General features: G+C 39.5%; 1 protein-coding gene across 3 annotated transcripts in view; it reads left to right on the plus strand.

Moving 5' to 3' along the window:
* The window catches only part of mtor (mechanistic target of rapamycin kinase), a 341,456-nt gene that overhangs the window by 117,896 nt on the left and 209,066 nt on the right, over positions 1–14,494 (plus strand). For all 3 annotated transcript variants that reach the window (XM_072245239.1, XM_072245242.1, XM_072245241.1), the window contains exons 20-23: positions 3,229–3,315; positions 6,235–6,402; positions 6,873–6,985; positions 7,265–7,427. In XM_072245239.1, the coding sequence (XP_072101340.1) occupies positions 3,229–3,315; positions 6,235–6,402; positions 6,873–6,985; positions 7,265–7,427 (531 nt within the window). The remainder of the gene's footprint in view (positions 1–3,228; positions 3,316–6,234; positions 6,403–6,872; positions 6,986–7,264; positions 7,428–14,494) is intronic.

Below are 14,494 nucleotides of genomic sequence, written 5' to 3' on the forward strand. Positions count from 1 at the left end.
AAGATGGTAAAATTAGGAAACCTTGGTTTACAAACAAAAATGAGGAGCAACCAATGGAGTACAGGAGAAAATTTGCAGATTTGGCAGTATCTATGGAGGTGTGACTGTGAACAAAGTCACCAGAGAGATGCTAAAGCTGGTGGATATAGAAGCCTTAATTCAACAAAACAGGCAGGTATCATACTAGAGATCCTCATGGAAGATGAGGCCTCCCGACCCAATATTTCATCACATTTTATATCTTAACAAAAGTAACAACAAGAGAATTTCTATAGTTACAATGCATTCATAATACTTCCTTTGAACTGTACATAATTTCAAACCCCCAGATCTTCATATCAACACACCCAAAATGAGTGTTAATCACGTCTGTCGTTTGTATTGCATTCATGCATTTGCAGACATCTCAGGTGAATGGGTGTTTCCTGGTTTGCTGTCAACCCCTGTCTGCAGCTCCAAGAAAGGAAGAGCATTGCTCTAAGCTACATTTTAAATTCAATCTATAGACCACATTTGGATATGAAAACTGGTTGCTGGTGAAATTAATATTTGTTATTTTGCAGAACTCCAGAGTATGCCCCAACAGTAGGAAATTGATAGTTGACATTTTGGATCATGTCCTTTCATTTGAACTGAACTATTGATTATACATTTCCTCCATAGGTGCTGCCTGACTTGCTGAGTTCTTCTAGCTTCTTGTGTGTTGCTCCAGATTCCAATATTTGCATTCTCTCATGTCTCCAAAAGAAATTGCGGGTTTGATCAGGAAAGGAGAGAAAAGAAGTATATGCCTCTTGTAGGAAATTGTGATCAAATAAGTTATTTGAAGTTTTTGCAAGATCTTAATAAAACAATTAGGTGGGCAAAAAGGGGGTTGTGAAATAGCCTGGAAACATAATTAAGGTTTCTAAAATCTTTTATAAATATATTAGTAGCGAGAGGGGGAATCTCATTGAAACCTAGTGAATATAGAAATACCTGGATAAAGTGGAACCATTAGGGAAAGGATGCTCCCTGTAGTGGTGCAGTTTGGAACTAGAGGGCCCAACCTCAGAATAGAGGGACGTACATTTAGAACAGAGCTGAGGAGGAATTTCTTTAGCTAGATGGTGGTGAATCTGTGGAATTCATTGCCACAGACGGCTATGGAGGCCAAGTCATTGGATATATTTAAAGCAGAGGTTGATAGGTTCTTGGTTAGTCAGGATTTCAAGGGTTATGGGGAGAAGGCTGGAGAATGGGTTGAAAGGGATAATAAATCAGCCGTAACGGAATGGCAGAGCAGACTCAATGGGCTGAATTCTCAATTCCTATGTCTTATGGTTTTATAGTGAAGGAGCAGGTCCCCTCAGAGGCCTAAAGGAAAGTCTTTGTGTAGAGCCAGGGGATACTTATGGAGTTCTGAATACTTAATGGAAGTATTGGTGAAGAAGGAAGATGGAGATTTAAGGGAGATGTATGCTAATGTTCTAGAATGTGCATGTATTAGGAGAGAGGAAGTGTTAGAAATATCGATGCTCATTAAAGTGGACAACATCCCTAGGACCTGATGAATTGATAACAGGATGTCATCAGAAGTGAGGGAAGTGATTGTTGAGGCTCTGATGGAGATTTTTGCATCATCTTTAGAATCAGGTGAGGGACTGGAAGACTGGAGGATAGCTAATTGCCTATTCAAGATGAGCAGTAGGGATTAGCCACTACTGGCCCATGAGCCTTCTGTCAGTAGCAGGGAAACTATTGGAAAAGTTCTTAGGGATTTGATTTATGATCATATGGAAAAGCAGGGAATCATTAGGGGAAGTCATGGGGTCCAAGGTATTTTGGCAAATTCAATCCAAAATTGGCTTGGTGATAAGAGGTAGAGGGTAGTGTGTAGGGTTATGTTTCTGCCTGGCAGTCTTGTATTCTGCAGGGATCAGAAATGGATGATAATTTTGATATGACTATTGGTTGAGCTACAGATGGTAAATGTGGATGCATAAGGATACAGACAGGCATAGATCAAATGGAAATTTGGGTGGAGCTTTGGAAGGTGGAATTTTATCCAGACAACTGTGAGATTATGCAATTCTGGTTTCCAATGCAGTCCAGACATAAACGGCAGGGACCTTAAAAGCAATGATGTGTATAGAGATGTTGGTGTGTAAGTTCATAGATCCCTGAAAATGGTGACATGGGTGGTTAGAGCAGTGAGGAAGACATTTAGCTTGCCTGCCTTCAGAGGCAAGAGCACTGAGTATAAGAGTTGGAATATTATCTTGCACTTGTAGAAGACATTTTGATAGACCACATTTGGAATATTTTGTGCAGTTCTAACTACCATGATATGGAATGGATATGGCAGAGCAAAAAAGTATGAAGAGGAGAATTCAGCAGGATATTGACTGGAGTGGAGGGCTACTTGCAAGAAGAGATTGGATAGGTTGGGATTGTTCTCACTGGAGTGCTGGAAGCTGAGGGTGATCTTAAAAAAGTTTATAAATGTAGTATGAAGGATATAGAGAGAGTAGGTAGTCACAGTCTATTTCCAAAAGAATGGGAGTTAAAAGCTAGAGAACTATGAACTTAGGTTGAGAGGGGAAATATTTAAAGGAGATCTGAGGGGCAGGTTTTTCACACAGTGGTTGGCTGTATTGTACAAGTTGTGTGATTTGGTAGAGATGTGTACAATCACAACATTTAAGAAGTATTTGGACAAGTATGTGGCTAGGGAAAGGAAAAGAAGGATATGGGCCAAATGCAGATAAATGGTAATAATGTAAGCAAGCAACTTGGTTAGCAGAGGTGAATCCTGCAGAAAGGCCAGTTTCCAATCTGTATGATTCTGACTCTTCGTATCAATACTTGGTTAACCACCATTCAAGTAAATTTTTTTAAAAATCTGATTTCCTGAGTTTGGTTTTAAGGTTAAAACTTTGCACCTCATTTTACCACAATTAAAATGTTTGTAGACAAGTTGATTTGCAAGTTTGTCAATAAAGTTGAGGTTTTCCAAAAATATTTTGTTGGGCAAATACTGACAGACCTGCTCCTCCTTGTGTCTGCAGTTTAACACATTGAAACCAATAACCAGCTGAAACTTAGATTTTGAGGTTACTATTTAAAATTTGTATGATTCAAAAAAGGACATAGTGAAGAATGTTATCTCCAAATCATGTATTTAAGTGTATTTTCAAGTGAAGAGTGTTATTTCCAAACTATTTAAGGACTTTTTTTTTCTTGCAGTTTTTGTTCCAGCAGCTGGGAATGCTTGTTTCATTTGTGAAAATTCACATTCGACCCTATATGGATGACATATTTGCCTTGATTAAGGTGAGTACTATTTATCAGTTACATTGTTTTTTTTAAATGACATCTTTCTTGTCATTGATTTTAAAATTGCTGGATTTTATTTAGAGAAGTCTGGATCACTGCATTCCATTAAAAAATACTCAGCCTATGGATATTATATGGTGTATTTTTAACTCAGTAATGTTGGACTCTGATGTTTTAATTCAAGGTTCTTTCAGAAGTCAGGAAAGAGGCAGGAACCTTGTTGCTTCAGGCTCATTTTATTAAAATAAAAGCTGAAAACAGGCAGTGATAAAGGTCTACTAATTGAAGAGCGGGAGAGTCAAAAGACCTAAGAACGGTGCTGCCTTGTGGTCAGCTATTTTTACACCCATAGATAAGAAAATATCCTTCCAGATTTGTAGATAAGAGTCAGTCAATCTGAAAGCCCTTAAATAATGAAGCGCCAGGAGAAACTTCCAGAATCAAACAAGTGTAACCACGAGAGGAAAACACTGAACAGCTGCCTTTACATACTCTGACCACTAGGAAGCACAGTAAGCTGTTACTTGTATATAAATAATTACTTAAAATACAAGCAGATAATTAATTGTTAAACTGCAAAGAAAATAGCAGTTAAACAGTCTTAAGAATAAACCAGGCGGATCCAACAGTAGTAACAACGACTGAATTTCCGTAGCAGTTTTATACAGTAGAATCTCACAAGCCACTTTACTTGAGCATTATGAAACTCAAAGTAATACATAAGCTCATATGGAGATCTGGAAGAGCTGCTTAAAAGAAACAATAACATGGAAAGGCAGAGAGGAAACTAAAGCTTGAGGATCTTGATAGTGGAGCGATTTAACATTGGCAATGTTTGAGATGCCAGAATTGGATTAGCATAGGTATTCCATAGGACTAGAGTAGATAGGGAGATGCGTTTGGTCATAAAGTAGACAGATTTGGCCATAAGATGGAGAATTTTTGACAGAGGTGTTGCTTAATTGGGAGTTACTTGTTTTCTCGGAACTGAGCGCACATGTACCCTGTCTGAATGTTCTGGTGCATCATTCCCCATCTCCAATTCTCAGACACTCTCATCCTGCACTATACTGCTATTTGTTTTATTATAATCGTGCCAGTAACGTTACACTATCTTACATAAACATACACACTGCACTTCATGACAGCTTGTCAATCTTCAGTCCATGCCACCTCGGGGGGATGTGCTGATATTAATTTTGTGACTGTGCGTGCTGGTTCGTAACTATATGCAGTGTGTGACTATATATGCACTGTGTTTTGCATCTTGGCCACAGATGAATGATGTTTTATTTAGTTGTATACATGTGTGTTATGGAATGACAATAAACTTGAACTGGGCTTGACTTGAAATTGTGGAAGTATACACTTTAAAGGAGAAACATAGCATCTGTTGCTATCTAGCATATATCAATAGGCTAAATGATAGGCTTCTTTTTCTGCACTACTCATTTCTGAAACAATGGCATGATTTCCAGAGGAAGTTAAGTTTACCCTTGTGTAGTGTTTGAAGCTCATTCCAAACTTACGGGTATAATGGTTAGACTATTTTAAACATAAGAGAGAATTGAAATATTTCCAAAGTGTTTCAGCTCAAAATGTTGAAGGTAACTCTGCATAAGAAAATTGGTTGGAGTAATTACATTTTGAATATGTCCTTGGGTTGTAGTAGTGTAACCTGATTACAATAAGTAAAGAATGACTTGCTTATTTGTTTGTACTTTTAACTAATGTGGGTGTCAAGTCAGTTTTTATTGTCGTTTTGACCATACCTGCTGGTACAGTACACGGTAAAAACGAGACAACGTTTTTCAGGACCATGGTGCTACATGAAACAATACAAAAACTGCACTGAACTATGTAAAATAACACAAAAACTACACTAGACTACAGACCTACCCACGACTGCATAAAGTGCACAAAACAGTGCAGGCATTACAATAAGTAATAAACAAGACAGTAGGCACAGTAGAGAGCAGTAGGTTGGTGTCAGTCCAGGCTCTGGGTATTGAGGAGTCTGATGGCTTGGGGGAAGAAAGTGTTACATAGTCTGGTCGTGAGAGCCCGAATGCTTCAGTGCCTTTTGCCAGATGGCAGGAGGGAGAAGAGTTTGTATGAGGGGTGCGTGGGATCCTTCATAATGCTGTTTGCTTTATGGATGCAGCATGTGGTGTAAATGTCTGTAATGGCGGGAAGAGGGATGCCGATGATCTTCTCAGCTGACCTCACTATCCGCTGCAGGGTCTTGTGATCCGAGATGGTGCAATTTCCGAATCAGGCAGTGATGCAGCTGCTCAGGATGCTCTCAATACAACCTCTGTAGAATGTGGTGAGGATTGGGGGGTGGGAGGTGGACTTTCCTCAGCCTTTGCAGAAAGTAGAGACGCTGCTGGGCTTTCTTTGCTATGGGGCTGGTGTTGAGGGACCAGGTGAGATTCTCCGCCAGGTGAAGACCAAGAAATTTGGTGCTCTTAACGATCTCTACGGAGGAGTCGTCGATGTTCAACGGAGGGTGGTTGCTCCGTGTCCTCCTGAAGTCAACAGCCATCTCTTTTGTTAGGAATAGGAAGTGTAGGATTCAATGTCCATTCTAAAGGTTACTTTGAACATCTAACTGGATATCTGTATGTTTGAATATCAATCTACTTGAGCTTGACTTGAAATTATGGAAGTAAAGATATTCCTGTTGTTGGCTACAAAGTTCCAGAATTCTGACCAGGCAGTAGCTCATTACTGCAATATTTCCTTGTACTTATTAGATTTATGTTCTTGTATTTCCCTATGGCATAGTAGGCCATTCATCCTATCAAATTTCTGCTGGCTCATTTAGTCTCATTTCCCCAATCAGATACTTTTCTTAAAAATAACTTTAAGTTTATATTTAATTTTTAAAAAATGATCTTTTGTCATTTGCAGGAATATTGGACACTTAACAATCAAATGCAGAACACCATTATTCTGGTTATTGAGCAGATTGTTGTTGCTTTGGGAGGGGAATTTAAACTTTATCTGCCACAGCTGATTCCTCACATGTTACGTGTCTTCATGCATGACACCAGTACAGGACGCAGTGTCACAATCAAGGTGAGCCCTGGAAAGTTTTAATATCATTAAACAATTAACCACCATTCTTTTTGTTTTAGCTGAAACCCTCTGCTGAATCTTCCACTGATGCAGTACTTCCTAATTAAAATTGGAAAAACATTTGATTGACATTCAATATCTATTTTGTTCTGTAGATTATCTTAATGTTATGTTGATGTCTAGAAATTAAATCTCCCTTCTGCCTCCGTATAGACTTCTTTGTGCCTTTATGTCTTTGGGAATTCCCCATACTATTGAGGTTAAGAGCTTGAATGAATTGTAAAGGATAGCTGTACTGGAAACTTACAACTATATTTGGTGATAAGAGCAATATACATAGCTTATGTTTGATCCTAAACATTTTGTGGGAAATATATGTTTTAATTTTTTTTAAATCTTTATTCAGTATTTTCACAATTCTTGATGAAAATAAATTTCTGTTTTGTTGTTTATATTTTTTTTTTCCACAGCTATTAAATGCAATACAACTATTTGGAGCCAACCTGGATGATTACCTTCATCTTCTGCTTCCTCCAATTGTCAAATTATTTGATGGACAAGAAGTACCCCTGCCACCTAGAAAGTAGGTCTTCAGTTGTATATCTTACTGTTTCTTATTTTCTGCAGCCCCTTCAAAAATATTTACCAAAGATTTTATTTCAAACAATATGAATGATGGCAAAATAATCGCATCTACACTTAGTGAGGGTTATGAAAGACCTGCAATATTGTAAAATAATAGATTCCAAAAATATGCAACACAAACCTTGGGCGACGTGTAACTATGATTGGACAGAGGAAGGACAAAAATTGGCCTAGTTTCTTGCTGATCACACTTTGATTTTTTTCAAAAATATGTTAGGGTGGCCTTGGAGACTCTGGATCGTCTGACAGAATCGTTGGACTTCACAGACTATGCCTCAAGGATTATTCATCCCATAGTTCGTACACTGGATTGTACTCCAGAATTACGTCAAACTGCAATGGACACACTTTCTTCATTAGTATTTCAACTTGGGAAAAAGGTGAAAACAAATTCTTTACCCATGTTTCCAATATGGATATAACAGTTTACATGTGTAAATGCATTTACTGTTCTAAAATTATTGCTTGGTGGTGGAAATAGTGAAAATGTTTCACTTTTTGGACAGGATTTGCTTCTATTGAGAGCATAGTATTTTCACTTTCGCATTTGTGATGAAGTGTTGTGTTGCCCAGAAAGTTTGTTTTTTTAGTCCATGAGTGTTGTATACCATTTCACTGCAGTTACAGAACTGAAACCACTACCTTCAGTCCATTGATCACCCTGCTATCAGGAAGTTGCCATTAAGCCAGAAAGAGTGCAGAGATTTATGAGGACTCAAATAACGCAAGTTCTGGAGAGAAGTAGATGAGGCTGGGATTTCTACCATTTGGAAGCTGGAATACAGAGCAGAATGCAAAGTGATCTTACAGAGGGGTGTGAAATCATGAGAGTTTAGGTAGGGACAGTGTACACACACTTTTCTGGAGTTGTGGAGTAAAGAGCTAAAGGACATTTGAGTGAGGTGAGACTTAATAGGAACTCGAAGAGCAATATTTTCCAGCCAGAGGGTGGTCGGTATATGGAGTGAGTTGCCAGAAGAAGTGGTTGAAGCAGGTACATCAATAGCCATTTAAAAGGCACTTGGACAGGTGTAGAAATAGAAAAAATTGTTTGAGACGTATGGACCAAATGTGAGCAAATGGGACTGGAATCTTGGTTGTCATAAGTCAGTTGGGCTAAAGGACTTGTTTTCTCAACTTGTTCATGTTTGGATTTGTGCAATATTTGTTCCTTAAATCTGCAGAGAAAGCTGACCCACTAGCTAAAACAGTAATTTCCTTCATTTGGTTCTTCAGTATTGTAATTCGCATCTGAATTTCTTTAGTTTTAGTTGACTATTTTGTATTTTAAGAGTGACATAGCTTCAAAAGGCTTCAAAAAAATTTATGGAAGACTGACAAAGGATCTAGTGCTTTCTTGGCATATGTGACGAATAAATTCTTTTTGGGCTTCCAGCCAGGTACAAAAATCACTTGTAACTGACATTTTGATGACAAACTCTGCATTTTCATCGGGGATTTTGACTAGGCATGTCTAGTCTGGTGGTATTTATATCCCCGTAGTTCATCCCTCCTAATTGGTTAGTTCTCATCCAATCAAGTTTCCACTCTCACACCTTGTTTACAACACAGTTCCATTTCTTACTCAGAGCGAGACCTTCGTCTTTGTTAAAGTTCTTTTCCTCTAGTTTCCACCGTGCTTCCCATTACGTTTCCTGGTTTTTTACAAGGTGAAGGAAATCAATCGGGTTCTTAAAAGGGCTGATGGAAAAACCAGGAAACTTAACAACGAAGAGAATCCTGTCGCTACCAGCTGTCTTCCCTATATTTCCATGGTTTCTCTTAAGGATCGCCAGGATCCTGAAGAAATACCAGATTACTACCATCCACAACACCATAAGGAAACTCAAGTCACAGCTTATGTGGGTCAAAGATGACCTGAGACTCAGGTCAGCTGGCGTTTCCAGGATTCCCTGTAAATGCGGAACAGCGTATATTAGCCAGACGGAATGCATGGTGGAAACCCGCATCAAGAAGCACATGAGGTTATCTGTTTGGATTACCCGGGGAAATTCACGGTAGCAGAAGTTTGCATTCGCAATGACCATTGATTGATTTTGATGGCACAAATCTGCTGTACCACGCCAATGGCTTTTGGGTCTGCCTGGTAAAAGAAGCCATTGAAATAAAACTAGGGGATAATAATTTTAACAAAGACGAAGGTCTCACTCTTAAGTAAGAACTGAAATTCAATTATAAACAAGGTGGGAGAGCAGAAGCAACACACATAAAAGTTGCTGGTGAACGCAGCAGGCCAGGCAGCATCTTTAGGAGGAGGTGCAGTCGATGTTTCAGGCCGAGACCCTTCCTCAGGACTCCAGCCTTGAACTCCAGGCTGGCTCTTTATGTGCTGCTATTGTGACTCCCGTCTCCCCTTCCCCCACCAATACTCTGCAATCCCATCTCCTTCAGATCCCATCGTCAGCTCCTGGGTCCTCAGAGGCTCCATCTTCCTCTCACCCCAACCCTCCCCTCTCCATTGAGACCCCCAGCCTCCCCCCTCCCCCCTCTGATCCCAGCTCTCATCTGTGCCGGGTCTTTACCATCCGTCTGTTGCGTTCACCAGCAACTTTTATGTGTGTTGCTTGAATTTCCAGCATCTGCAGAATTCCTGTTGTTTGGGATAGCAGAAACCTGGTTGGATGAGGACTAACCAATCAGGAGGGACAAACTATGGTGGTATAAATCCCATTGGACTAGATATGCCCAGGCATCATCCCTGATGAAGATGGCAGAGTTTGTCATCGAAAAGGTGGTTATAGTCTATATCTGTACCCAGCTAGAAGCCTGAGAAAAGTTTATTCATGTGGAAGACTAATAGTCATTTCTCTGTTAATGCTATTCTTAGCATCTCCGCAGTTTGTATTACTATGTCAGCATAAGGTAGTTAAATTTATACCCCATTGATTGTGGTTTCTTTTTGGTATAAATCAAGTAAGTTACTTAGGTAGGATAGACTATAAGCTGTATGTTAATTATTGGTCAAGAGGATTGCTAAACATAAGCACTTTATAAATGGTTTATCTTTGGGCCTAGATCACACTTTTTTTTTAAACTAATGATAAATAATGATGTTTACTGAAAGGAATTAAGATTTAAAAGTTGCTATTTTTTTCTAGATTTTGTACCTGGAGAAGTTTGAGTGTTTCTTTTCACTGAATGGTAGCATGTGTGTTGTGAAAAGAATGCTTAAACTTTTCTCCTATTTAGCAATTAAAACGGATTTGGCAAAAAATGTTTTAGTAGTCTTTGCCGTACTGTAGTTTACTATGTAAAGCTGAGCACTGAAAAATGATGCCTTTTGAGGTATTCATAGACGACATTAATTGAATTAGAATAGAGAGCAGTATAAGGGAATGCTGTATGCAGTATAAGGGACATAATTTTATTAAAGAAATCTTGCACAGCATGCATATATATGCCTTTTAACATGCTAGAATTTAGCTAAATTCTTCCATTCAACAAATTCAACTGGAACAATGAAATTATTTTTCTCAAAGTGTGGGGAAAAAAAAGAACTTTACCTGAATTCTTAACTTACATAGAAACATAGAAAATAGGTGCAGGAGTAGGCCATTTGGCCCTTCGAGCCTGCACCGCCATTCAGTATGATCATGGTTGATCATCCAACTCAGAACCCTGTACCTGCCTTCCCTCCATACCCCCAGATCCCTTTAGCCACAAGGGCCATATCTAACTCCCTCTTAAATATAGCCAATGAACTGGCCTCAACTGTTTCCTGTGGCAGAGAATTCCACAGATTCACCACTCTGTGTGTGAAGAAGTTCTTCCTAATCTCAGTCCTAAAAGGCTTCCCCTTTATCCTCAAACTGTGACCCCTCATTCTGGACTTCCCCAACATCGGGAACAATCTTCCTGCATCTAGCCTGTCCAATCCCTTTAGGATTTTATATGTTTCAATCAGATCCCCCCTCAATCTTCTAAATTCCAACGAGTACAAGCCCAGTTCATCCAGTCTTTCTTCATATGAAAGTCCTGCCATCCCAGGAATCAATCTGGTGAACCTTCTTTGTACTCCCTCTATGGTAAGGATGTCTTTCCTCAGATTAGGGGACCAAAACTGCACACAATACTCCAGGTGTGGTCTCACCAAGGCCTTGTACAACAGCAGTAGTACCTCCCTGCTCCTGTACTCGAATCCTCTTGCTATAAATGCCAGCATACCATTCGCCTTTTTCACCGCCTACTGTACCTGCATGCCCACTTTCAATGACTGGTGTGTAATGACACCCAGGTCTCGTTGCACCTCCCCTTTTCCTAATCGGCCACCGTTCAGATAATAATCTGTTTTCCTGTTTTTGCCACCAAAGTGGATAACTTCACATTTATCCACATTAAATTGCATCTGCCATGAATTTGCCCACTCACCTAACCTATCCAAGTCACCCTGCATTCTCTTAGCATCCTCCTCACAGCTAACACTACCGCCCAGCTACGTGTCATCCGCAAACTTGGAGATGCTGCATTTAATTCCCTCATCCAAGTCATTAATAGATATTGTAAACAACTGGGGTCCCAGCACTGAGCCTTGCGGTACCCCACTAGTCACTGCCTGCCATTCTGAAAAGGTCCCGTTTATCCCCACTCTTTGCTTCCTGTCTGCCAACCAATTCTCTATCCACATCAATACCTTACCCCCAATACCGTGTGCTTTAAGTTTGCACACTAATCTCCTGTGTGGAACCTTGTCAAAAGCCTGTTGAAAATCCAAATATACCAAATCCACTGGTTCTCCCCTATCTACTCTACTAGTTACATCCTCAAAAAATTCCATGAGATATGTCAGACATGATTTTCCTTTCACAAATCCATGCTGACTTTGTCCGATGATTTCACCGCTTTCCAAATGTGCTGTTATCACATCTTTGATAACTGACTCTAGCAGTTTCCCCACCACCGATGTTAGGCTAACTGGTCTATAATTCCCCGGTTTCTCTCTCCTTCCTTTTTTAAAAAGTGGGGTTACATTAGCCAACCTCCAATCCTCAGGGACTAGTCCAGAATCTGAAGAGTTTTGAAAAATTATCACTAATGCATCCACTATTTCTTGGGCTTCTTCCTTAAGCACTCTTGGATGCAGACCATCTGGCCCTGGGGATTTATCTGCCTTTAATCCCTTCAATTTACCTAACACCACTTCCCTACTAGCATGTATTTCCCTGAGTTCCTCCATCTCACTGGACCTTCTGTCCCCTACTATTTTCGGAAGTTTATTTATGTGCTCCTTAGTGAAGACAGAACCAAAGTAATTATTCAATTAGTCTGCCATGTCCTTGCTCCCCATAATCAATTCACCTGTTTCTGTCTGTAGGGGACCTACATTTGTCTTAACCAATCTTTTTCTTTTCACATAGCTATAAAAGCTTTTACAGTCAGTTTTTATGTTCCCTGCCAGTTTTCTCTCATAATCTTTTTTCCCCTTCCTAATTAAGCCCTTTGTCCTCCTCTGCTGAACTCTGAATTTCTCCCAGTCCTTAGGTGAGCCACTTTTTCTGGCTAATTTGTATGCTTATTTGCATATTTTCAATGCAATTTTATTTTTAATTGTATCATCAGCACCAGTATTTTTCATGAATTTATATTAATACCTTTCTAGAAGTTCTGTTTTCCTTGATATTAGAGTTTCCTATAGTAATAAAATAGCCATGAGAAAAATGTTGTGTTGGACATTTAGTGTAAGTTAGTTCACTGTTTGAGGATGAGGAGTGAAATGTTTTAAAGCATTGAAAAAATGAAGCATATATTTGTCAAGAACAGAACCTCTTTAGGACTGAGGGTGGACTCAGAAGATTTGACAGTGGCAAATAATATGCAAAGAAATTGTAGGTCATAGCTCTTTGCCAACAATTTACCAAATTGACATACAGAGGATAGATTCAGCAAAGGTTGAAATATCAGCCAAATAGCCTAATTCTGTTCCTGTGTCTTATGGTCTTCTTGAGGTATCGTCTTTTGAAGTTGTCCTCAGTGTTGTGAAGGCTTGTGCCCATAGTGGAGCTGGCTGGTCTTAATACCAAGTAGTGATGCAACCAATCAGGATGCTCTGTGATACATCTGTGGAAATCTGCTGGAGTCTTTGGTAGCGAACTAAATCTCCCCCAAGAGGGCATGACCTGTGGTTGTGGTCCCTGATGATGGATGTGGCTTTCCTCTGACAATGCTTCATAGAAGTGTGCTCAGTGGTGGAGAGGGCATGATGGACTGGGCTGTATCTACTCATTTTTGTAAGATTTTCTTAGTGCCCTGACCAATGAAGGCAAGTTTGCCAAATGCCTTCTTTTTTCCTTGTCTATCCATGTTGCTACTTTCAGGGAACTATATTATTGCACCCCTAGAGTTTTCTGTTCTAAAACATTTGCCATGGTCCTGCCACTTAGTGCATGTCCTTTCCAGAATACAGCAAATAGCATTTGTTCAAATTAAATTGCTGTTTCTTACTCTCATTAATGATCTTTGCAGTCTTACTTATAACTTTCACTTTTCACATTGCCACCAATTTTTGCGTCATCTGCTAACTTACTAACCATGCCTACAACATCCCCATCCAAATTTTTAATGTAGAAGATGACCAGCGCTAATCCCTGTGGCACATCAAGGATCACAGACCTCTAATCTGGGGGAAAAGATCCTCCACTACCGCCCTCTGAATCCTGTTACTAAGCCAAGTTTGTATCCAGTTTTATTCTAGAATATATTTTATCATATCACATTTGGGAATATTTTACTCCGTACGCCAAAATCTGTGTGAGATCCATTGGTACTTTTATATCATTGGAAACAATGACACAATCTTCCATTTGGTTCACATTATCTTTTCCATTTTCCTGTTCAGGGTCTGTCAATGTATATAATGATGCTTGTAATACATTAAAATAAAATTACACAACATGTGGTAATAAGACTAGCATTAAGGAATCGATTGTGAGACAGACTCAGTTCCTTTAGATTGTTGATATGATGCCCATTCTCTTGAGTGTTGATACATCAAATGTCCAAGTGTTATGTGAAAAAGGTATAGTTTCAGTTGGTGGTGTGAATCATGGACAGAAGCCATGGGTATTGCAGCAATTAATACTGTTGTCTCACAGTTGCAGGGGTGCAAGTTTGATCCTGACTTTGGGTTTTAAATATATGGAGTTTTGGCTGGCTAATCTGATTTCCTCCACAAGTTCGAGACATGCTAGAAATCTTAACAGACAACATGGTCAGGTAGCATCTGTGGATGCAACTGGACGGTCAGTGTTTTGGGGCTATTTCCCACTGCCGCCATCGACTGTTCATTTCCTTCACAGATGCTACCTTGATCCACTGAGTTCTTCCAATACTTTGTCTGCTGCTCTAGATTCCAGTACCTGCAATCCCTTGTGGGTACAGTAAATTACTGTTTATTGTGACCAGAGAAGTTTAGGAGTTGATGAACAAATAG

Source organism: Mobula birostris, chromosome 27, assembly GCF_030028105.1.
Source record: "Mobula birostris isolate sMobBir1 chromosome 27, sMobBir1.hap1, whole genome shotgun sequence".
Lineage (NCBI taxonomy): Eukaryota > Metazoa > Chordata > Chondrichthyes > Myliobatiformes > Myliobatidae > Mobula > Mobula birostris.